The following is a 23,893-nucleotide window of genomic DNA, read 5'->3' as shown; positions in this document are numbered from 1 at the left end:
TTGGGGGATGCAACTCTTGTGAGATTTCCAGGGGAGGAAATGAAAAAAAAAATGTGGCATCTTCACTAATGCATATTAGTAAATTTGCCCTGGGCGCACATTTCTGAAGGGCGCATCCAGCCAGGCTCCCCACAATCGATGCATAAGTGTCCCTTGTGTCGACTCTCCTCGCTCTTTCTGCCCTTGGTAGAAAGCGATGCCAACAGGTTGGAGCAGCTCTCCTCCCTGAGCAAATAAATGCTTGCTGCTCCCCCGGGAGGGGAAGCTGCTGTCCTGCATTGAATGGCCTGTGGCCTGATCCTGCAGGCTCTTCTGTCCAATCCAAACAAAACAGAATGAACGCTCAGTTTTCCCAGCACCTTGATAAACAAATCCACGCAGGAGAAGCCCTTCCCTAACTTGCTAAAACTAATGGCACTGTCTTCAACTGAAAACCATTTCTAAAACATCAAGCACTTGTTTGTTTGCTTTGGGGGGGGGGGGAGCACTCCCTGAGCCAAGAAAAGGGGGAAGGAAGGACCAGGAGGTTTCCTCTGGGGGACCAGCAGATTGCAGGCTGTTGTTCCCCAGGTTTTGTTTCTGCAGTTGGCAGAGATTCGCTTTCAGGGCAGATCTTGTCCTGCTGGAGGGCAGCGGATGAGGGGAACAGATGCTGTGTTATTATTATTATTTATTGAATTTATATACTGCCCTATACCCAGGGGTCTCAAGGTGATTCACAGAATAAAATCAAGATATAAAACCACAAAATACATAATTGCAAGTGCCCTAAGAAAAAGGCTTCTCCATCCACTTTCTCCGTGCTATGCATAATTTCATAAACTATCATGACACCTCTTGCTTGCCTTTTAAACTAAGAAGTCCCAAACGCTGCAACTTTTCCCCACAGGAGAGCCGCTCCACCTCCTTGATCATTTATTTGGGTTGCCCTTTTCTGGACCTTTATCCACTCTGCTTTATTTATGCTTTTTGAGGGGAGATGACACAGAAATGTACACAGAGTTCCCAATGTGGTTGCACCGTAGATTTGAATAACATTATATTGGCAATACTTTACAGGTGAAGAAGAGTGCCGAGGCAGAAAGATGCACAAAACTGGGACTTGCTGTTGCTAAACAGTTTCCGAGGGTTTCCTGATCTGCCTTCTGTTTTCCCTCATTACTGAACACAGCCGCCACCAGCACACATATCGCAGGAGAAAATGGATAGGCAAGCTGTCTTTCAGTGAACCTTGTGTGCCATTGTCTTCTTCATCACAACCTATAAGCTTCTGAGGAGCCTCAGAGTATGGCAGAACACACTTTGACAAGTCACTGTTCTGTGCTATCTCCCCCATTTTAAATTTTACTATATTAAATGTGTGTGGGGCAGGGATAGTGGCAATGCACATTTTAGGGTGCACAATTGCAACATTGGCTGTTTTTGCAGGGGGGGGGGTCTGCTTGAAGGGCATGGGGCCAAGAATATGAGAAGATTGCTCCTGTGGTGGAATATGGTTTTGTTTCCTGCTCAACCGGTTCAAGCCTCTCATAAAGTCAGCTGAGGCTGGATAAAATCTTTTCAAGGGGAAAATCTTTTCTCTTTTACTGCTTCCCATCACATGAAAGGGAGTGATTCTTTTTTAAAAAGCATTTTCTACTTTAGCTTGACACTTGTCTGCAGTTTGATGACAAATCTAAACAGAAGAAAATCCAGAAATATGGCACATTATTCTTTACACTTAGAGCTAAATCAGACTTCTTGTAGTGTTTGATGTGAACAAGATCTCCTGCTTTTAATTAAAAAAAAAAAAAAAAACCACAAGAGAGGGATCACTAAGGAGCCCATGAGGGTCTTTAGCCCTTCTGTACTGTTTCCCTTAATTAAATGCCCCATATCAGCTGCTATTTGCCTTGCAGGGGAAAACATATACAGTAGTTGCTCATATGGTTTCTATCGCAGCTATGGTCATAGCTCTGAGTGTGTGATGATTTAAACAGCAAAAACATTGCAGGGAAAGGTAAAAAATACCTCCCTACATGCATGCACACGAAAGCTCATACCAAGAACAAACTTAGTTGGTCTCTAAGGTGCTACTGGAAGGAATTTTTTGTTTTGTTTTGTTTTGATTCTTGCCAGTGGAGCTGCCAGATTTCGAACATGGGACTTTTTTGCACCCCAAAGCATGGTGTTTTAGCACTGCAAAGCCACAACCCTCCTTTGTAGCTCTTCGGGGTTCAGGATCTTCACCTGCATCTCTCAAAAACTTAAAATCTTTTCTGAACGGCTGGGAGAGGCATCTTCAGTCTTCCGCACGACCATCCCTGGGCACACTCCCTTGAGGAGAGGCAGCCCAGCGGGTCTTAAGGATGCTCAGCATTCTATTAAACGTCTCCGAGCGTGTCTTTCTTAGAAAGGGCTGCCATCGGCGTACCGACACCCTTTGCTTTCGAAGGGACTCCAGGGGTCATCTAGCCCAACCCCCTGCAATACCAGGACTGGGCAGACTATAATTCGCGACAGTAATGCAGGAGGCACAGAAAAACATTTATCGATTTGTCACAGGGGGTCCTCTAATGTCTCAGGGAGTTCTTTGTTTGGGGGGGAGGGGGAGGGGATCCAACCCATTAATACAATGGAAGGAGAGGTGGTGGCTACCTGCCAGGGGTGCCAACTTGAACTAAAATATTTTGGGGGTGCAGGTAAGCCTCTCCCCGCATAATCGATCACAAGACGCAGCGCGCGCGCACCATTTGAATGGCACTCGGAGGGGGGGGGCAGCCCCCTCGAATATTTTATTGTGGGAGCGAAGGGACCTCAGCCCGAAAAAGTTGGCTCCTATGCCACCTGCCATGTATGATCTAGTTGAGATTCCTGCATTGCGCAGGGTTGGACTAGATGACCCTTGGATCCCCTGCCCAGTTAGCAACGATTCTCAGTCGCCCCTTGACAGCTGGTTGCGGGGAAAAAAATGCTCTGCACGCGCTCAGAGACACCACCGGGGTTTTCTTTTCGCCGCCGTGGCGCGCCGAGCCCAAGGCGCACCTGCCGCACCCGGCTGGCTCCTCCTGCTTCCTCCTCCAAGCCGGAGGCATCGCCCGCCAGGAAGCCGGATCCGTGTCGCAAACACAGCCACAAACCCCATCTCTCGCTCCGGGACAGGGTTTCCCGGCTCGGCCAAGTCACCCCAGAGGAAGAGGAGGAGGAGAAGCGGGCGCAGCCATGGAGAGCACCGCGGGGCGCACCTTGCGCCTCCGGGCAGCTGCCGGCTGCCTCTGCCTCCTCTGGCTGCTCCTGGTGAGTTGGCTCCTCGGGTCTCCTGCCACGTGGGGTGGGCGGGCGGGTGGGTGCTCGCTTAGCGGAGAGGGGGGCAGACCCGCTTTGCCGAGGCCGAGGGTGGCCCTTCGCCAAAATTATTGTGCCATCGGTTTGGGGTGCCTGTCGCCCACTTCATTTCCTCCTCCTCCTCCTCCTCCTCCTCTTTATAATTTTTATTACATTTTCTGTTTTACAATCTATAATACACATTTTACACCCTTAAAATATCCATGACTTCCCTTCTTCTCTTTCCATGCTTCATTTTACATCTCAGTGCCTAGGGACACATACCCCTAAACATTTTGTGAATCTAAGTTTGCCCTCATTGAGGGGCAGTATTTCAATATGAGTAGGAAAATGAGAGTACCCCTAAACATTTTTTGAAGGAAAAAAAAAGCGCTGCGTATCAGAAATTCCTACATGTTTTACAAAGACTATACCATTCAGTATTCCATTATTGCATCCATCAAAACTTATTTACGCTGTTGAATTTATCTTAATGCTGCCAGCAGTTTCAGCTGCACACAATTATTTCCCATATATTCAATAAACTTTTCCAATCTTCTTTAAATGTATATTCTTCTTGTTCTCTTATTCTATATGTGCAAGTTGTGTGTATTTCTTCTTCTTCTTCTTCTTCTTCTTCTTCTTCTTCTTCTTCTTCTTCTTCTTCTTCTTCTTCTTCTTCTTCCCCTCCTCCTCCTTTTTGAAACCAACATTTCATTGTACATTTCCCCAGAAAATCCATAGCACAGCAATATAGTTGTTGTTATTTAGTCATGTCCAACCCCATGGACCAGAGCATGCCAGGCACTCCTGTCTTCCACTGCCTCCCGCAGTTTGGTCAAACTCATGTTAGTGGCTTTGAGAACACTGTCCAACCATCTCGTCCTCTGTCATCCCCTTCTCCTTGTGCCCTCCATCTTTCCCAACATCAGGGTCTTTTCCAGGGAGTCTTCTCTTCTTGTGAGGTGGCCAAAGTATTGGAGCCTCTGCTTCAGGATCTGTCCTTCCAGTGACTCTTCTGTTCTCTGGCCATGCGTGAAGTGGCTTGCTTGTCCTTTGTGGAGAGATAAAAGAGCCCATATCAGAGGGGTGTCAGCTTATGGAGCAACCATAAATCGGTAACCTCTGCGGTGCCACAGGCCTCTTTTGTTGCTCTTGCTGCCGCAATCTCACAGCTACTCCTCTGGGATAATCTGGCATGGAGTGAAAAAGAGAATAGAATCATAGAATCATAAAGTCGGAAGGGACCCGAGTTCAACCTCCTGCCATAGCTGTCAACTTTCCCCTTTTCTTGCGAGGAATCCTATTCGGAATAAGGGAATTTCCCTTTTAAAAAGGGAAAAGTTGACAGCTGTGCCTCCTGCAATGCTGGGAGTTGGGATCACAAGGATTCATGAGAGAAGAGGGAGTTTCAAGGAGTGCAACTCTTCTCTTTTCATAAATGCTTATCCTACCTAATAACTCTGTTTGCAGCTTACCATTACTGTGGTATCAGTTGCTGTCTTCTTTCTTAGTCTAATTTGCTTCTGCGCTTTTTACAGATAGAAATGTAAACTTTCTTGACACGATGGTGGTGGTGATGAAGAGCTTCACCTGTTACATTTCTGCCTGCTGGGCTGCTGTTGAGGAAGGGCATCAGTGATGCAAGTTGGCAGCCATAGATATTTCCTTCTCCTTTACACCTTCTTACTACCAGAAATATTTATGTTTCCCTGTTGTAGTGTTTTCTCTTGGCATCTGTCTTTATGCATCCCTCCTTTCCCCTTCCAAATCAGCTCCTGCTTTTGAGCTTTTTGGCCAGTATGATAACAGAGCAGTGGACTAGGTGGGTCTTTGGCAGAATCCAGCAGGACTCTTCTTATATTCTTAATTAAAAGAGATAATAATAATAATAATAATAATAATAATAATAATAATAATTTAATATTTATACCCCACCCATCTGGCTGGGTTTCGCCAGCCACTCTGGGCAGCTCCCAACTGAATATTAAAAACAGGATACAACATCAAACATTAAAAACTTCCCTAAACAATTAATAAACATCTTGTCTGTTCAGTGGGAGTGGGGTTGAAGAATAATAATAATTTAAAACCTTGTTCATTTAATCTCAGATTAATTCAGCCGCTCACATCTTCTGTTGAAATTACCACAGTGATTATTATACACAGCCTATCACAAATAACTGTTTGGTTTACAACTCTGCAAAAATTCTGAGTGAGAAAAATCTTAATGAAGATAATTAAAGCTCACTTTTGCATCAGTTGCCCTTAAGTATTAAACAAGTTAATGTATGGCATCTCCCCCCCCCCTTTTAGAAAAGTGTGCCATGTTTTGGAAAGGAGACATTGCTGACAACACCTGTGACTCCGCAGCCCAAATCTGGTGTATTTTATGAAGATTTCATTCATCTGAATGTTTTGAACAAAAGAGTTCTCAACGATACTGAAATCTCCGTTGACTATTTATGCTCAGAACCTTGCACTGTTACTATAGAAGCCATAGCGTCACTGGAATTCAGAACTGGCGTGTCCGTCTATAAGGAGAGGTGGGAGAACGACAAGTGTCTCCACACCACTAGAAACAGAACCGTGAACTTGAAATTTCCAAACAGCATGGTTTTCAGAGATGACTATTTCATCAGACGCTCCGTCATCGTACACACAGTGATACTATATGCATGGATTATTCACAAACCAAGAGGGATCCCCCGTGGTAAACAAAAGGAAGGCTACTTGCAGGCAATCGCAAAGGACTACACTTTGCTGGAATCTGTTCCACCTTTCGAACGTCCCTACAAAGAACACCGAGTGTGTATGAAATGGAGCTTGGAATATACCTGGAGGCTCCAGGGAAACACAATGCGTTGGTGTCCCCATGAGAATGGTAAGTATTTTTCTTATCTGCACCGGAACAGCACATTGTGTGAATGAATTTGCAACTTTCAAGGTGCTCACCCCGGTTGCACATCTTTGAAATCTGCAGCCTGGACTTGATTGACATTTTGCATGTGGGTTTTTCAAGCATACGAGGAGAGGGCTTAGGGAGTAGGATTGTCTACTGGCTGATGGTGTCGCAAAGGTCCTTAACTGAGCATTTGGAGAGCCTTTTCCTTACTGCTTTTCTTAGAGGGATGGGACATCTGGAAGCCTCTGAGTTGAAAGACGACAGATTGCCCTAACAGACTACAGTCGTACCTTGGTTTTTGAACGGCTTAGTTGCCAAGAGTTTTGGCTCCCAAACGATTGAAAACCGGAAGTGATTGTTCCGGTTTTCGAATGTTCTTTTGGAAGCTGAATGTATGGCGGGGCTTCCGATCAGAAGCTGCGCCTTGGAAGTTGAACATTTTGGAAGTCGAACAGACTTCCGGAATGGATTCCGTTTGACTTCCAAGGTACGTCTGTATCTGATCTTCCTCCTTCTCAGTTTTCTGAAGGTATCACTCCTGCCCCCATGAAATGGTTAAAGCCGAGGGCATGTACGTGAATAAACTCCCACTTGCAATATCATAGAGATTGTATATTAGTCGACGGGCCATTTCAGATTTATTGGCAAACCAAGTGATGTAAATTATCTTGCATGAGCTTTTAGGTTCCCAAGTCCCTCTCCTCTCCTTCATGTCTGCAAGGAGAAGATTGGAAGCTTCCATTTGCGTTTTTAAACACACCACTGTTCTCTGTTAACATCCAGACTCAAGGAACTGTGGGTTATTTAGATGATCGTTTGTTTGAACAAGCTAAGATCAGACCTTGGTTTCAGATCCTGACTTCTTTTGAAACTGCAGGCAGAATTAAAAAGGAACTTCATCCTGGCTCCGTAAGAGGGATATGAAAGCAGCTGTGTCATTTAGAGCTCCTCCACACTAGAAAGCACAGGTTCAAGAGTTCCTCTGCTTCCAAGAGGTTTTTTGCTTGTCTTGCCAGTTTCCCCAGGAAAACTCACTGTTTCCCGCTGAATCGGAACAAATGTTGGGAAAAACCAATTGACATTTGTTCTGATTCAGACGTAAACAGGGGGGCTTTCCCAGTAGAAAGTGGCAGGACAAGAAGAAGCATGAACAAACACTGGTGTGCAAACAGCAGAAGGATATCTTGTGCATCTCTACTTGTAAACACTACCAAGAACAAAAATTCACATTGAAACCTTGATCCTGTAGATAACGTGACTGGAATGGTGCATAAAGCTCACCTAGAGTGAAGTTCCAAGCTGAACTCATGGTGCCAAACCTATTAAACTGCCCGCCATGCGTGATCTCATTAGCAAAGATTTATGAACAATGTATAATTATATCATTGTAATGCAATGCAGGATTATCTGATGTGGCTTTTCCCTGCCCAGCGCTGCGCTGTGCAACAATTCAATACAATTATACTGTTTTGTAGGTAACAAATAAGGCCCATCCACATCATTCTACCAGTGCAATGTTCTGAATAAGTTGGCATTGCTGCTTTCCAATGGTCCAGCCATTATTGCCCCCATCCTCAGCACTTCATTGCCAGAACAGTTGTTTTAATAAGGTCCAGCTACTGGTGTATTGGGACGTGGGTGGCACTGTGGTGTAAACCACTGAGACTAAGGCTTGCCGATCAGAAGGTCGGCGGTTCGAATCCTGCCGACGGGGTGAGCTCCTGTTGTTCGGTCTCAGCTCCTGCCAACTTAGCAGTTCGAAAGCACGTCAGAGTGCAAGTAGATAAATAGGTACCGCTCCAGCGGGAAGGTAAACGGCGTTTCTGTGCACTGCTCTGGTTTTGCCAGAAGCGGCTTAGTCATGCTGGCTACATGACCCGGAAAACCTGTCTGCGGACTAACGCCGGCTCCCTCGGCCTGTAATGAGATGAGCGCCGCAACCCCAGAGTCGTTCGCGACTGGACTTAACTGTCAGGGGTCCTTTACCTTTTTTTTACTGGTGTTTTATTTGGGAAATCATCCGAGACACTGAATTCAGCAGGACTTAATTCTGAGCAAACATGCATAGGACGAAGGCAAGCTGCTGTTCACTTTTGTCCCAGTTTGTTATCTCAAGAGTACGCAGCACACATAATTGCCACAGTCTTAAACAACAGCTAGAAATCTCACGCACCACCTGCCAAATAATCTTTTCCCATATTGTAACCAATAAAGCGAGATGAGCGCCACAACCCCAGAGTCGTCCGCGACTGGACCGAAGGGTCAGGGGTCCCTTTACCTTTACCTTAACCTATTATAAACTAGGGAGGTGTAAGATATTCTCACCCTAACCTCTGTTATTTACAAAGCAGTTCAATCATATGTCCTGTGTTGCAAAGTTAAGTGTTCAGCTGTGCACTGGCATAGAAACAGGAGCTGTAATATTGGCTTCCCCAACCTGGTGCCCTCCCAAACTTTTGGACTACAACTCCCAGCTATTTGCAGTTCCCGGCATATTATGAATGATTGCATTTTGCAGATGTCGTTGAGATCCTCAGCTTTCCGTACGCCTCCAATGGAGAGATGACGGGAATTGTGAAGAAGTTTCAGAAATTTGAGAACAGAGAGCTTGAAATCATCAGAAAGCGCCAGAACGGTTACCCAAAGTAAGAAAATTATAAATGCCCTAAAAAAAACCCTGCCTTTGCTTTTTAAAAGCATGCATTCTTTTCCTTCCAGCTGTCTCCCTCTTCTGCCCGTCTTTCTGTTTGTCGGAATCCTATTTTGTCGCAAAAAATATCATAAATTATATGGGTGCTGTGGGTTTGTTTATGCAGTTCCCCTCCCCTGAGGAATCTTCAGTTGGTTCCCTCCAGGTTTTGTACGTTACGTTCCTGATGCTACCTCCTTTTCTTTTTAAAATATTTTTATTCAATTTCAACAAATCAAAAAAAGGATTACAACATACTTGCATTAACAGAGTTAATATACATCATCACAATTTATGACACAAATAAAAATCTAACTTTCCTAACCTTCCTCACATGTTACATGGCTTCCTCAAATCCCTCTTGGTTTAATTTCATTATATTACATCTTTAGCAGTTTTCCAACTTCATTATTAAGCTTTAAAAATCCTCAAAATTAACCTTCTTTTTAACATCATCTATTTTTATTACCCTAATTTCCAATTTTACTATTTTCATTTTAAACCTTAGCCTCAATTTACTTCCACAATCTTTTCAATTTTCAAATATTACAATATTTTTTAAAGCATACTTTAAATTTTCTCCAATCTTCCTCCACTGTCTCCTCCTTCTGTTCTCGAACCCTTCCAGTCATTTTGGCCAGTTCCATATTGTCCAACATCTTCATTTGCCATTCTTCTATCGTTGGAATGCCCTGTGTTTTCCAGTTTTTGGCAAGCAATAATCTCGCAGCTGTCGTAGCAGACAGAAAGAATCTTCTATCTTTTTTGGGCAATTCTTCACCAATTATTCCAAGTAGAAAGTCTTCTGGTTTTTTGATAAATGTATTTTTAAATACTTTTTTCAACTCATTATATATCTTTTCCCAGAAGTCTTTTACCTTTGGACAATTCCACCACATATGATAAAACATTCCTTCTTTCTCTTTACGTTTCCAACATCTATTATCATGTGTATGATACATTTTAGCTAATTTTACAGGTGTTAAGTACCATCTATACATCATTTTCATCATATTTTCTTTCAAAACATAACATGCGGTAAACTTAACACCCTCCTTCCACAACCTTTCCCAGTCCTCTAACATTATGTTATGCCCTATATCTTTTGCCTAGGTACATCACTTTCATAAAATCTTCTTTCAATGTACAACATGCTGTAATTTTCAAATTATTTTTCCATAAATTCTCCCATGATGAAAGCTGTATATTGTACCCAAAATATTTCTCCCGCATGTGAACGTTTTAGTGTGAGGCTAAATATTGGCCTGAAAGTGTAATTCATAAGAATGAATGGCCTTGCTGGACGACCAGACCAAAGATTCATCTGGCCCAGCGTTCTGCTTCCAAGAGTGGTCAGTCAGATTCCTCTGGGCAGCTCACAGGCAGGATGCAAAGATAGCCAGCGGTTTGCAGAGCCAATCGTCAGTGTTAAATGCACCCCTGGGAGTTGCTATTGATGCAGGTGTGGAATTTTGAGGGTAGTCCAACACATTAATCAAACGCTTAAAAAAAACAACCACCACCATAGCTATCAAATTCTGTATTCTGAAAGCTACCGGATATTTACACTACTGTGCCCGGTAGCTTTTGGCGTACATTCTTTCCTTCCTGCAATCTCTACAAACTGCACCTTTATTTGCCCTGTGACACGTTTCCAGGAGTTGCTCGGTCTCATGGACCAATGACGATGCTGGACTCTGAAAAGAAATTGCCTCTCAGGAAGGTATCGCTGAGTGGCAAAGGATGTTGAAACCCACTTCTTCCTCATTGGACCACAGTGATAAATCGGCCCACCTCGAGATTTACTCCATCCCCAATCAGCTCCTGACAAAAGGAGAGAGAAAGCTGTCAGTTTGGCATCTGGTATTAAGGGGCAGGAATAATAATTTTTTAAAAAAGTTCTTAAAAAGTCACCAGGAAATTTTTGACACACCCAGACATAATTGAGCGAATGCTCCGTAAGAGTGTTCTAATCTTCATGAGTCAAGATTTTGTGTTTTGGCACAACCCATAGCCTGTTTGTTAATCTGTTTTTTGTTTTTGATTTAATGCTGTTATAAATTGAAAATGAAGAAAACCAAAGTGTGTCTGTGTATATATGCATGTGAGTATGTATACATGAATGAGTGGGAAATATTTGCAGTTGGAATCTGCTTTAAAATACTGTATTGGCCCGGATATGAGCCACACTTTCCCCCCAAAATTCCGACCGTGAAAAGTTAAAGTGTGACTTATGGTATCGCTGCTGAAACAGACATACGGTAAAATGGACCGGGTGTGAGTGTCTTGGGATTTTTTAAGGGAGCTGCTTTTATTTGGGTATTCTCCACCACCCTCCCCAGAATTTTAAAGGTGCGGCTTATTTGTGGGTGAGGCTTATATTTGGGCCAATATGGTATTAGTCTGAAGTTTGTCTGTTCTCAGTTATATTGTATACTTCTACGCTTTATGAAGATGGCAGGTGTTGAGTGGTGGGCGGAAACTCTGAACCTGTCTTTGGTTGCCATCATTTTTGTGGCTTTCCTGCTCAGTGTACAGATTTAGCACACACAGACCCTTGCTTCCTGCCTGCCAGATATTTGTACCGAGAGCCTTCTCAGGAAGACGTACAGCCTCTCTGAGTTCTGCTTCTCCGGTCGAGTTGCTGCTTCCCCTTGTGTGCAGACCTGGCTCCCTCGGCTTAACCCTTCTCTGCTCAAATGCTAGACGCAAACAACTTCCCTGCCTCTCTTACCCAGTCATGGGATTGCCTGAATGTATTTGTTTTGTTGTTTAGTCGTTTAGTCGTATCCGACCCCATGGACCAGAGCACGCCAGGCACTCCTGTCTTCCACTGCCTCCCGCAGTTTGGTCAAACTCATGTCGGTAGCTTCAAGAACACTGTCCAACCATCTCGTCCTCTGTCGTTCCCTTCTCCTTGCGCCCTCCATCTTTCCCAACTTCAGTGTCTTATCCAGGGAGTCTTCTCTTCTCATGAGGTGGCCAAAGTATTGGAGCCTCAGCTTCAGGATCTGTCCTTCCAGTGAGCACTCAGGGCTGATTTCCTTCAGAATGGAGAGGTTTGATCTTCTTGCAGTCCATGGGACTCTCAAGAGTCTCCTCCAGCATCATGTATATGTATGTGTATATACTACTTTAATAGGGATTGTCTAAATTGGCTCCCCCCCACCTTACTTGCCAGCATAAAATTGTGCTATTTCCACACCAAAGACCAATGAACTGAATAATGTTAAAAGTTGTATTTGTTGCCAATATTCCGTTTCTCATCAGACTTTTTTGTTTGTACAGCTTTACTTTTTCAGTCTGGCTTTATTTACTCCGTTACTGCAAAAAACCACTGTGTGGAATACTGTGTTTCATTGATTCTGAGGAAATGTACAGTACTCCTGCTGTGTTTCTAACGAATGAAGGTAAGGGGGGGGGGCTCCAGAAAGAAATAACAATATTATTATTATTATTATTATTATTATTATTATTATTATTATTATTATGTCACTTTATCTTGTTCAAGGCAACCCAAAGCAACTTATAACCAGACAACCAAATTTAATTTGTAATGCCTTCTCTCAAGTAAATTTAATTCACATCATTATTCAAAATCCTCCCTAGCCTTCAAAGAAGGGCAGTCAAATGGATGGAGAAGGGAGAAAACAGGGCCATAGGATTGTATGGGGGCGGGGGGAAATTATGTGCAAAAGAGGCATTTGATTCTATGGTCCCCCTGCCCCTCCGAGCACTCACACTAACACGGAGAGTGGAAAACGCCAGGCTCTTGCATTATACAGACGAGGGAGATTGAACTGGCAATGGCTGGGTGAATATTCAAGTACTGTTTTAGTCAAAACACACAAAGGAGGAAGCCTGCACTGTCAAAGGAGAGCCTGCGTCTGACTTTTGCTACATCTACCCTCTAGAGACCCATGGTTCCCAACACATGCCCCACAAGGAGCAATTTGATTTTTAAGGGGGGCAATTTGAGAATGAGTTATTAATGTCCTTTTAGGCTTCCTCCACATGGATAGGAGTTCGCTTTTTGAATAATAAGAATTACATGTCACCGTGGGGGGGGGGGGAGGCACCAGAATTTTAGAGGTGCTTAGGTGGCGCATGCCCCCCCCCCAAAAGGTTGGGAACCACTGCTCTAGACTTAAGTTGGGACCCTTTTCTCTGGGAAGCCTACTTTTGTGAAGGATGTCAACAGATCTTTAATAGAATTTTTGCTAAACTAAAATTCTTTGCCGGGTGGGGAACCATGACGTTAAAGAGGTATACAGGTGAAACTTGAAAAATTAGAATATCGTGGAATGGTTCATTTCTTTCAGTAATTCAACTTAAAAGGTCAAACCAATATATGAGATAGACTCATGACATGCAAAGCGAGATATGTCAAGCCTTTATTTGTTATAACTGTGATGATTATGGCGTACAGCTGATGAGAACCCCAAATTAAGAATTTCAACTTTAGGGTTTTCATCAGCTGTACGTCATAATCATCACAATTATAACAAGCAATGGCTTGACATATCTCGCTTTGCATGTCATGAGTCTATCTCATATATTATACTCCAGTAGCTAATGAAAACAATTGCTTACATAAATGGACTTTTCCACGATATTCTAATTTTTCAAGTTTCACCTGTAAAACTGATAAAGGACTGCAGTATAGATGTGCCCTTTGAGAAACACTCAGCTAGACAACTTTTTATCAGTGTCTTTGGGACATTTTGTTTGTGAGGTGCTCTCCACGCAGTCTTCACAGAAGTGTGTGTTGTTGCCACTGAGCTCATGCCAAGGCATCCTTTGTGTGAAGAAACTCATTCTTGCCAGTGGCCTTTGTGCAGCCACCCCCAAAGCACACATGACTGGAAAATGTTTACTGATTATTTGGGCGGAAATTGTGTACATTTGAAAACGCTGGTAGCATTAAGACAACTTCAGCAGTGTAAATAGGTTTTGATGGTGTAATCATGAATTACTGAATGGTTTGATTCATGTAAAATACGCATGGATGTATGGTATGCAAAATGAACCATGGAAAGAGAATAAGGGAAGTCATTGATATAAGGTTGTCTAAATGAATATCTTGAAATGTAAATTAGAAAAGAAAAATTAATAAAAAGTGTAGAAAAAAAGGAGATGCTCATTCTTGTAAGCGGCCTTGTGGCCACCCCAAAGCACACAACTGTAGCTGCTCAAAAATGGCAGCCAGTTGCATGTGTACAACTGATGCAAAAGTACCACGTCACTGAAATTATCTTTTGTATGAACCCCCGTTCTTTCCTGAGGTGGTTATGTAGGGACCACCTTGTGTGAACTGACCCTAGGCAGTTTTGGTTCCCAATGAATATTCTGGAAACACTCGGTCACTTTGACATTGCCGAAGCAAAGCAGGTGTGAATTTGATCGATCAAGTCAATATATTTGCAGCCTTCGCATAACAGACAAGGTTCTTGCCCTGCGATTTGTTTTTCAGGTGACGTTCATATCCAGATGCATCTTCTCAAAGGGGGAGATGTTGCGGTGAAGACGACCTTCAGCCTTCCTCTGAAGCAGTGGCTTCGACTTGATCTCTCTGTTAGCGGCGGGCAGGTATCTATGTCTTCTTGGCTGCCCTCTTGTAGCTGAGCATGAGGAGAATGTGTCAGGGAACCGTCAGAGCCCAGCGGAGTGGTGGAAGGGCTCTGCAAGGCTGAAGGTTCCCAGCACCACTGGAGCAGCAGGGAGACATCCTGCGGGAAGGACAGGCAGGAAGAGAGCTCCGTGGGGAAGGGGCTGTGGGATGCTCCAGACTCCCAGCACCGACCAAGCGGCTCAGTGGAGGAGGGGGCTACGACAGTTCCGTTGCCCCAATTGCGTAGAGGGGTAAAACGCAGGGATGAGAGGAGAAGACTTGGGGTGCCCAAGTTCTTTTGTTGGGGGCGCTCTCGAAAAGCGCCACTTTCGGGATCTGAGAGTGACTAAGACGGTCACGGACTTTTGAGCTCTGCAATGTATATAGTTGTACAATACATCCTGTAAAGAAGAGGATCCGGAGTCAGGAATTTTACTCATGAGAAGCCAGTACAGAAACCTTACAGAATGCGTTTAGGGGTTGCAAGCGGCTGTGAATGGAGATGCTCAAGCAGTCTTGTCAGAAATGTAAGGACAATCTGTGTTCAGTCTAAACATATCTCTGGAAGAAATGTCTGGAAATCTGAAGCAGCACAAGGTGCTGGTTGGCTACTCCCTCACTTCTTGATGTCATCAAGGCACCTTCCCCCCATCATTCAGCCCAGCACTTTTACTCCTTGGAAGAAAATGTTCCCTTAAGAAATATAACAGGGGGTGGTATTTAACACCAGTCACATTAAATCAAATAAACAAGGAATATTCGGTGTTAAGTTGGAGGGGATGCCAGGAAACAGGGAATTATGCTAACATGTGGTGGGGGTGTAAATATGTATCTGTGGGGGGCAAAGGGAGATAACAGAAATCACTAGGTTAAAACTGACCAAAAGTCCAGAGGTAGCATTATTATCAATTTACGATGGGGTGGGAGTTTCGCAGGCTACGAAGGACTTGCTCACAAATTTATTGACAGCTGCATGAATTATGATAGCTAGGAAATGGAAGGGGCAAGCAGAATACAAAATGGAAGAATGATATAAAGAGGTGTGGGATATGGCTATTAATGATAAATTAACATGTGCCATTAAGGTAAGATGGGGCATATGCAGGAGAAATGATTTCGAGGAGATATGGAGCGTGTTTGTAGAATTTGTATTGTTAAAACGGAAAGGGGTCAAACCATCGCGAGAGGTGTGGAAATTTTGGGAGGTTGGGTAGTTACAACGGAATGGTCTTGGTGGTGGGGTGCACATTTTTATTCTTATTTATTTACGATTGTTACTTTGTCAAAAAAAAATTTTTTAAGAATGCATAAAATGTAAATGAATGTATAAAATATAAATAAAAGAATGAATGAAAAGTGAAAAAAGGAAAATGTAATAGGGTAATAAATGAGCAGGTAAACACACAAGCGTTAATGTGATGCTACTTGAGGCATGAGAGACAGGACAGGATTGATGGCTGTTCCAATGTTCTGTTCACTTGCCAGTCACTTAGCTATGAAACAGGGCTGGTTTGGCGACTGAAAACTGACTTGCCTCTTACCCCGATCTTATATTTAGGTCTGCCTTCGGCTTTATGCTGATGTTTTCAGCGCTTAGTTTCATCCATATATAAAGATAGTGAATTCTTGTGGATCAGCTGACCATCCTGGCAAGAATTTGTTGCGTTTTGCAAGCCGTGATGAAACAAACATATTTTCCATTGGTTTACGTGTATGTTTTCAAAACTAAAATTTAATTTATTTTTGTTTTAGATAGAAATTACCAGTGTTGGAAAGAATCTGAAAATTCACCAGCATCAAACTTTTATGTAAGACTAACATAAGACTACCCTCGATTCTAATAAGTAGTGTGTATTCTTTTCTTTCTTTTAAAAAAAGATTAAAATTTTACAATCACATATCCAACATACAACATAAAGACAAAATTCCAAAGAATCTCCTGGCCTCCCCTCCTCCCCTTTGTGGGTCCTACTGTTAATCATTTCCTCCTGCATCTTTTATGATAATCCAAATCTTTTACCTCTTCGTTGTGTCCAAAATTCACCATTAAACTACAAGTGTTATTCCAATCCTACTAACGATTTTAACTGTTTACTATGGTTTTTAAGATAAATTATAAAAAAATTCCCATTCCTTATTAAAATTTTGGTCTTCCTGCTTTCTGATTTTTCCGGCTATTTTAGCCATTTCAGCATAATCCACCAACTTGATCTGCCATTCTTCTCTGGTAGGGACTTTATCTTCTTTCCATCTCAAGTAGTGTGTATTCTTACATAACTAAGAGTTTTCGTTTCTGATCTGTTCTATCCTACATCCCCTGATTTATTCACGCCTTACAATACCTAGGTTTGATGGACTGAGAAACAATATGGTTTCAATCTAGAATGTGTTGTTGATTCAACTATTGGCAATTAACCATTGCTCAGTTTACCAGGGAAACAATTCCCCTTTTACTTTTTACCAGCTCAGTTTACCAAGCGTGGTAAATATAAAAAAAGATTTTATTCATATGTGATCTGGGAGTTACTTTCCTTTGGTCCAGTATGACAAAGTTCGCGTAACATTTGTAGTATGGAGTCACATAAAGGCAAATGACCTCACCAATGCAACCCATTCTGATCAGGCCTGGATGACGTTGGGACATGCTAGCTGCCGGTGTATTGCAACTTTTTTTTTTTAAGTGACATTGTTCTATGGTTAAGGGACTGTGCTCCAGTATCACAGCATTAAAACTTGCATTAACTACTGTTGCCAAAGGCTTGGGCACTTTATGTTGGAGATTCCAATTGCATCATTCCATTGACCTTAATGCTTGATTGCAAATTAAGACCTCCCCGCTGCACCAAGGATTCCCTGCCCGAGCTGCTTCAGGTCGTGGCGGATATGCTCCTGGAGACACCTAGTTTGGTTGTCTTAGGGGATTTTAACATCCATGCCGACACGACCTTACAAGGGGCCGCTCGGGACTTCGTGGAAAGCATGGCCTCCATGGGGCTGTCCCTGAATAAGTCTGGTCCAACTCATAGCCGCGGACATGCCTTAGACCTGGTGTTTACCTCTATGGATGTTGGTGATCTGACACTAAGTAAAAGTGAAACAAAAGAAGTGCCATGGTCAGATCACTTCCTGGTGCAACTGGACTTCTCTGCGACCCTTCCCCTCTGCAGGGAGGTGGGACCGATTCAGATGGTCCGCCCCCGCTACTTAATGGATCCAATTGGCTTCCAGAGAGTGGTAGGGGATGCATTATCCCATGCTGATGGCCTTTCAGTTGATTCCCTGGTGGCCCGCTGGAATGCGGAGTTAACCAGGGCTATTGACTGTCTGGCTCCGAAGCGTCCTCTCCGATTGCATGGAGCCCGGACAGCTCCGTGGTTTTCCCCGGAGCTGAGGGCGATGAAACAGTCGCTGAGATGGCTAGAGCGCCGGTGGCGGAAAACTCATTCTGAATCAGACCGGACACGGGCTAGAGCTCAACTTCGAGCCTACCAAGTGGCAATGGCGACAGCGAAGAGGACCTTCTTCGCTGTTTCTATTGCATCTGCAGAAAACAGCAGCAGGAGACTCTTCCAGGTGGTTCGCAACCTAGCAGAACCACCTTTGTCACCGGGGTCTGGTAGGGACCCCAAGATCTCCTGCAATGCTTTTGCAAAGTTTTTTGCAGATAAAGTCGCTCAGATTCAGAAGGAGGTAGACTCCACCGTGGGAGCAGGGCCGGGGCGGGAGAGTGCTAGAGCCCTGTCTAGTCATGTTTCATGGGATCAATTCCAATCTGTTACCTCCGAGGATGTGGACAGGCTGCTTGGACGAGTGAAACCGACCACCTGTCTCCTAGATCCTTGCCCATCCTGGCTTATAAAAGCTAGCCGGGAAGGGCTGGGCGATGGGCTCTGCGCGGTGGTGAATGCTTCCCTCTGCGAGGGAATCTTTCCAGACCCGCTGAAAGAGGCGGTCATTAAACCGCTTCTTAAAAAAACATCTCTAGACCCGGCCAATATGGCCAACTATCGCCCAGTCTCAAATTTACCATTCTTGGGCAAGGTGATTGAGCGGGTGGTTGCTGAACAACTCCAAGCACGCCTGGAAGATGCGGACCATTTGGATCCCTTCCAATCAGGATTCAGGCCTCATCATGGGACTGAAACTGCCTTGGTCGCGCTGGTTGATGATCTCCGGCGGGCTAGGGACAAAGGTGAGAGCTGTTTCCTGGTTCTGCTGGATCTCTCAGCGGCCTTTGACACCATCGACCATAACATCCTTCTGGACCGGCTAGAGGGGTTGGGAGCTGGGGGCACTGTTATACAGTGGTTCCGCTCTTTCCTCCTGGGCCGTGTTCAGAAAGTGGTGGTGGGGGATGAGTGTTCAGACCCCTGGGCTCTCACTTGTGGGGTGCCTCAGGGTTCTGTCCTCTCCCCCATGCTTTTTAATATCTATATGAAGCCGCTGGGAGAGATCATCAGGGGGTTTGGGTTGGGTGTTCATCAATATGCAGATGACACCCAGCTCTACCTCTCTTTTAAATCAGAACCAGTGAAGGCGGTGAAGGTCCTGTGTGAGTGCCTGGAGGCTGTTGGAGGATGGATGGCGGCTAACAGATTGAGGTTGAATCCTGACAAGACAGAAGTACTGTTTTTGGGGGACAGGAGGCGGGCGGGTGTGGGGGACTCCCTGGTCCTGAATGGGGTAACTGTGCCCCTGAAGGACCAGGTGCGCAGCCTGGGAGTCATTTTGGACTCACAGCTGTCCATGGAAGCGCAGGTTAATTCTGTGTCCAGGGCGGCTGTCTACCAGCTCCATCTGGTACGCAGGCTGAGACCCTACCTGCCCGCAGACTGTCTTGTCAGAGTGGTGCATGCGCTGGTTATCTCCCGCTTGGACTACTGCAATGCGCTCTACGTGGGGCTACCTTTGAAGGTGACCCAGAAACTGCAATTAATCCAGAATGCGGCAGCTAGACTGGTGACTGGGAGTGGCCTCCGGGACCACATAACACCGGTCCTGAGAGATCTGCATTGGCTCCCAGTACGTTTCCGAGCACAATTCAAAGTGTTGGTGTTGACCTTTAAAGCCCTAAACGGCCTCGGTCCTGTATACCTGAAGGAGCGTCTCCACCCCCATCATTCAGCCCGGACACTGAGATCCAGCGCCGAGGGCCTTCTGGCGGTTCCCTCACTGCGAGAAGCAAAACTACAGGGAACCAGGCAGAGGGCCTTCTCGGTAGTGGCGCCCGCCCTGTGGAACGCCCTCCCGTCAGAAGTCAAGGGAATAAACAACTACCTGACATTCAGAAAACACCTAAAGGCAGCCCTGTTTAGGGAAGTTTTTAATTTGTGACTCTGTATTGTATTTTGATATTTGTTGGAGGCCGCCCAGAGTGGCTGGGGAGACCCGGCCAGATGGGCGGGGTATAAATAATAAATTATTATTATTATTATTATAAGTAATCTCCCCTCTCATAAAATCTAAGTTTAAGTTCTTATTTCTCTAGGGAACATCGATAAATTAGAGTGTAGGATGTTTTGTAGAAGGAAGTGATGGAAAATGCATGAAACTGAAACATCATTATCACAATTTTTACTCTGCTTATGAAACAGTATAATTTGGTGCAGGTCAATTCTGTGTCCAGGGCAGCTGTCTACCAGCTCCATCTGCTACGCAGGCTGAGACCCTACCTGCCTGCAGACTGTCTCGCCAGAGTCTTGCATGCTGTTGTTATCTCTCGCTTGGACTACAGCATGGGGATACCTTTGAAGGTGACCCGGAAACTACAACTAATCCAGAATGCGGCAGCTAGACTGGTGACTGGGAGTGGCCGCCGAGACCACATAACACCGGTCCTGAAAGACCTTCATTGGCTCCCAGCATGTTTCCAAGCACAATTCAAAATGTTGGTGCCGACCTTTAAAGCCCTAAATGGCCTCGGCCCAGTATACCTGAAGGAGCATCTCCATCCCCATCGTTCAGCCCGGACACTGAGGTCCAGCTCGGAGGGCCTTCTGGCAGTTCTCTCACTGCGAGAAGCAAAGCTACAGGGAACCAGGCAGGGGGCCTTCTCGGTAGTGGCGCCCGCCTTGTGGAATGCCCTCTCATCAGATGTCAAGGAAATGAACAACTATCTGACTTTTAGAAGACATCTGAAGGCAGCCCTGTTTAGGGAAGTTTTTAATGCTTTTAAAAAATGCCTTTAGAGAGAACACTCCGCTTGTGTCCCTGTAAGCCTCCAAACCATCTTGTTTAAAATATATTCCAGACTATTCCATGACAGAGTCCTCTGCCTGCCCGGGAAATCAGAGGTTTTATCTGCTTCAGAATGTTTCAAAACATTGACTTTTCTAGTTTTAGGGAGGATTTCTATTATGATGACACTTCCGGTTACTTGACTATTGGAGGCAGCAGCTATTCATCAAGTATTGAAGGATACTTTGGTCCAGTGAAATACTATCGTCTCAATGGCCTAGAGACCAGAAAGGTGAGTGAACAGAAGGTAACAAATATGTCAATATGGATCTAGAGTTACCTGTGCCTGACTTTGACATTCATTTCCAATGCAGTACTGTAACTCAGGTGGGCTATCGGTTATGATGCATAAGGAGTAATAATAATAATAATAATAATAATAATAATAATAATAATAATAATAATAAATTTATTATTTATACCCCGCCCATCTGGCTAGGTTTCCCCAGCCACTCTGAGCGGCTTCCAACAGAATATCAAAATACAATAATCTATTAAACATTAAAAATTTCCCTTAACAGGGCTACCTTCAGATGTCTCCTAAAAATCTGGTAGTTGTTTTTCTCTTTGACATCTGGTGGGAGGGCGTTCCACAGGGCGGGTGCCACTACCGAGAAGGCCCTCTGCCTGGTTCCCTGTACTGTTACGATGGAACCATGTAAGCTTTTTTTAAATAAAAAAGTTGGTGAACTTTATATTATTCTTAAGTATACTAATAATTTATTAAAATAAGAAAAATATATAACTAAATTACAGAATCCACACAGACAGTCTGATGACCAGTTTAGCCACTTGGATGGAATAGTTTATTCCTCTATGTGAGAACTTTATCAGGCAGTTTTTTAGAAGCTTGCATGAATATGTGGCAATAACATCCCATTAGCATTTATATTAAAAATGTATATCAAGCAAACTTTATGCCCCTTTCAGGTGGATAGGGAGAATCTCGTCATCTATAATAAAGTGTTCAAAATAGGCAGTTTGTCTGTATTACACCGATCTGCAAATGCCTGTGGTCACTTGGCTGTGTTCTGCAGTAGGAATTAAAAATGGTGTTCCTGCATTTTAGCAATTTTTTAAAATATACGTAACAATCTTATAGGAAACGCATACGATTACTACTCTCCCCCCTACCCACAGATTTCTAACCCTTTCTACAAAGAAGACATTTTGGAAAGAATTGACCTTTACTATCAAAAATGTTTCGCTGTCCAGAGCACATTGCCCAGGCATGGATTTGTGCTGAAACAAGAAGAACAAAAATGCAAGTAGAGAGGACTTAACGTAGGGTTACAGGATCTCCTATCATTTGTTTGTTTGTTTAATTTAAAAGAAGCTGTTAGGATAGGCAATTGATGCCCAATAGGTATTCCTTCTCCATGTTTATTTTTTATTTTTTTTCTTCTCCATGTTTATTGAAATTGATATTTGTTTACTCATTAAGCATCTTTATGCCTCAAATCTGTATCTATTCTGTGCAACTTTTGCTGTGGTTGTTTCTGAATCTCGAGAATCGTATTTTGGTAATGGTACCGAGAGCTCACTGTTAGAGGTCTTTGGATTCCCACAAGGAAAGAAAGAATAATCTGTAAACCAGTTTTGGGCTGCAATGCTAAGTACACTGAGTAGGGAGTAAATTCTATTTAATTCAGTAGGACTTAACACTGGGAGCTGTCATGGAATTCTGCTCAGTATTGATCCAGAGCAGAACTCAGATGTATAGTTAGCAGAGTAAAAACTTTAACACGTTACAAGATTCCCCCAAAATAGACCAGAGGCAATTGTATTTCAACCAGCAGAGCTTTACTGCTACTGTAGGCAAATGAGCATAATGGTCACAAATCCAATACATCCAGGATTGACACTGTCCATAAGAAAACCAGTTGCAGCAGACTTAATTTAAACTTACAGTAACTTATAATAAGTCTAAACCTTAACACTATATACAGAACACCACACCAGAAGGAAAAGAGATAGAAAGTGTGAAACCCAGGTTCTTTCTGGCCTTACTTTTATAGTCAGCATGATCTTGTCTGAAAGAGATAACAGAACCAGTTTAAGACAGTTGTACTCAGCTTCTCTGAAGGAATAACCCAAACATCATGAACCTTCTGTTCGTTTCTTTCAAACAGAGAAGCTTCCAGAACCCTCTTTAACTAATTAGAATAGGAAAGATCTCTACACATCAGATCAATACCGGTACTTTCTGCATGAAGAAATGCAAACTGACAGTTTAGGATCGTGCTGCATGTCTTTGGTGTAGTTGTGTCAACAGTCTTACCTTCAGGCACTTTAAAATCAACACAGGGGGACACAATCTAAAACCAAAATCAGGTGATTTTGTGACACCACTAAGTAATTCTGAAGTGGGAAGGCGGACACCTGTACTGTATGTGTGAAGTTTCACAGATACAGATACAGCTAGGATGACTCGCTTTCATTTTCTCCAGGCCTTTATGAAAACTACTATCTGGAAATGATCAATAAATATGGAGGATACCCCAAGGATACTCCAGCCTTCAGCTGGAGACAAGAACTATTGGACAAATACTACAGCATGTTTAAACAGTTGCAAGAGACAGGTCTACAGTTATCAGGAGGTAATTAGAGATTTTACTTCTTTTCTTTCCGTTAGCAATCACTTATGGTAACTTTTGCAAGAAACATGCGGCTTTTCAGCTTTTTCCTCTTTGGTTTTCGCCGTTATCTTAGAGACTGCTGGCTCTCCCTGGACCACATTTTAACAAACAATGGTGTTAGGAATAAGGTTCTGGTCTTATGCTATCCATTGTGGCATACCAGCCCCCAGGGTTGTATATTAGTGGCACAGGGAGAAAATCACATCAGATGCCAGACCCAAAGAGATATCTTTGGCTCCTTCCACTCTTTGTGTGGATTTCTGATACAATAAGGTAGATACAGTGGTACCTCGGGTTACAGACGCTTCAGGTTACAGACTCCACTAACCCAGAAATAGTACCTCAGGTTAAGAACTTTGCTTCAGGATGAGAATATAAATTGTGTGGCAGCGGGAGGCCCCATTAGCTAAAGTGGTACCTCAGGTTAAGAACAGTTTCAGGTTAAGAATGGACCTCCAGAATGAATTAAGTTCTTAACCCAAGGTACCACTGTACTGGTATTTACCCTT

General features: G+C 43.7%; 1 protein-coding gene across 1 annotated transcript in view; it reads left to right on the top strand.

The window, feature by feature from the left end:
- Nucleotides 1–5,625: 5,625 nt before the first annotated feature.
- The window catches only part of SEL1L3 (SEL1L family member 3), a 48,433-nt gene continuing 30,165 nt past the window's right edge, over nt 5,626–23,893 (top strand). Inside the window, exons 1-9 of the mRNA XM_033161047.1 lie at nt 5,626–6,187; nt 8,727–8,853; nt 12,186–12,307; nt 14,371–14,486; nt 16,261–16,316; nt 20,845–20,977; nt 21,886–22,013; nt 22,461–22,462; nt 23,196–23,345. Of these exons, the coding sequence (XP_033016938.1) occupies nt 5,917–6,187; nt 8,727–8,853; nt 12,186–12,307; nt 14,371–14,486; nt 16,261–16,316; nt 20,845–20,977; nt 21,886–22,013; nt 22,461–22,462; nt 23,196–23,345 (1,105 nt within the window). The 5' untranslated portion in view covers nt 5,626–5,916. The remainder of the gene's footprint in view (nt 6,188–8,726; nt 8,854–12,185; nt 12,308–14,370; nt 14,487–16,260; nt 16,317–20,844; nt 20,978–21,885; nt 22,014–22,460; nt 22,463–23,195; nt 23,346–23,893) is intronic.

Source organism: Lacerta agilis, chromosome 9, assembly GCF_009819535.1.
Source record: "Lacerta agilis isolate rLacAgi1 chromosome 9, rLacAgi1.pri, whole genome shotgun sequence".
Taxonomy (NCBI): Eukaryota; Metazoa; Chordata; class Lepidosauria; order Squamata; family Lacertidae; genus Lacerta; species Lacerta agilis.
Note: the sequence above shows the minus strand (reverse complement) of the source record. Positions and strands in the feature narration are given on the sequence as shown.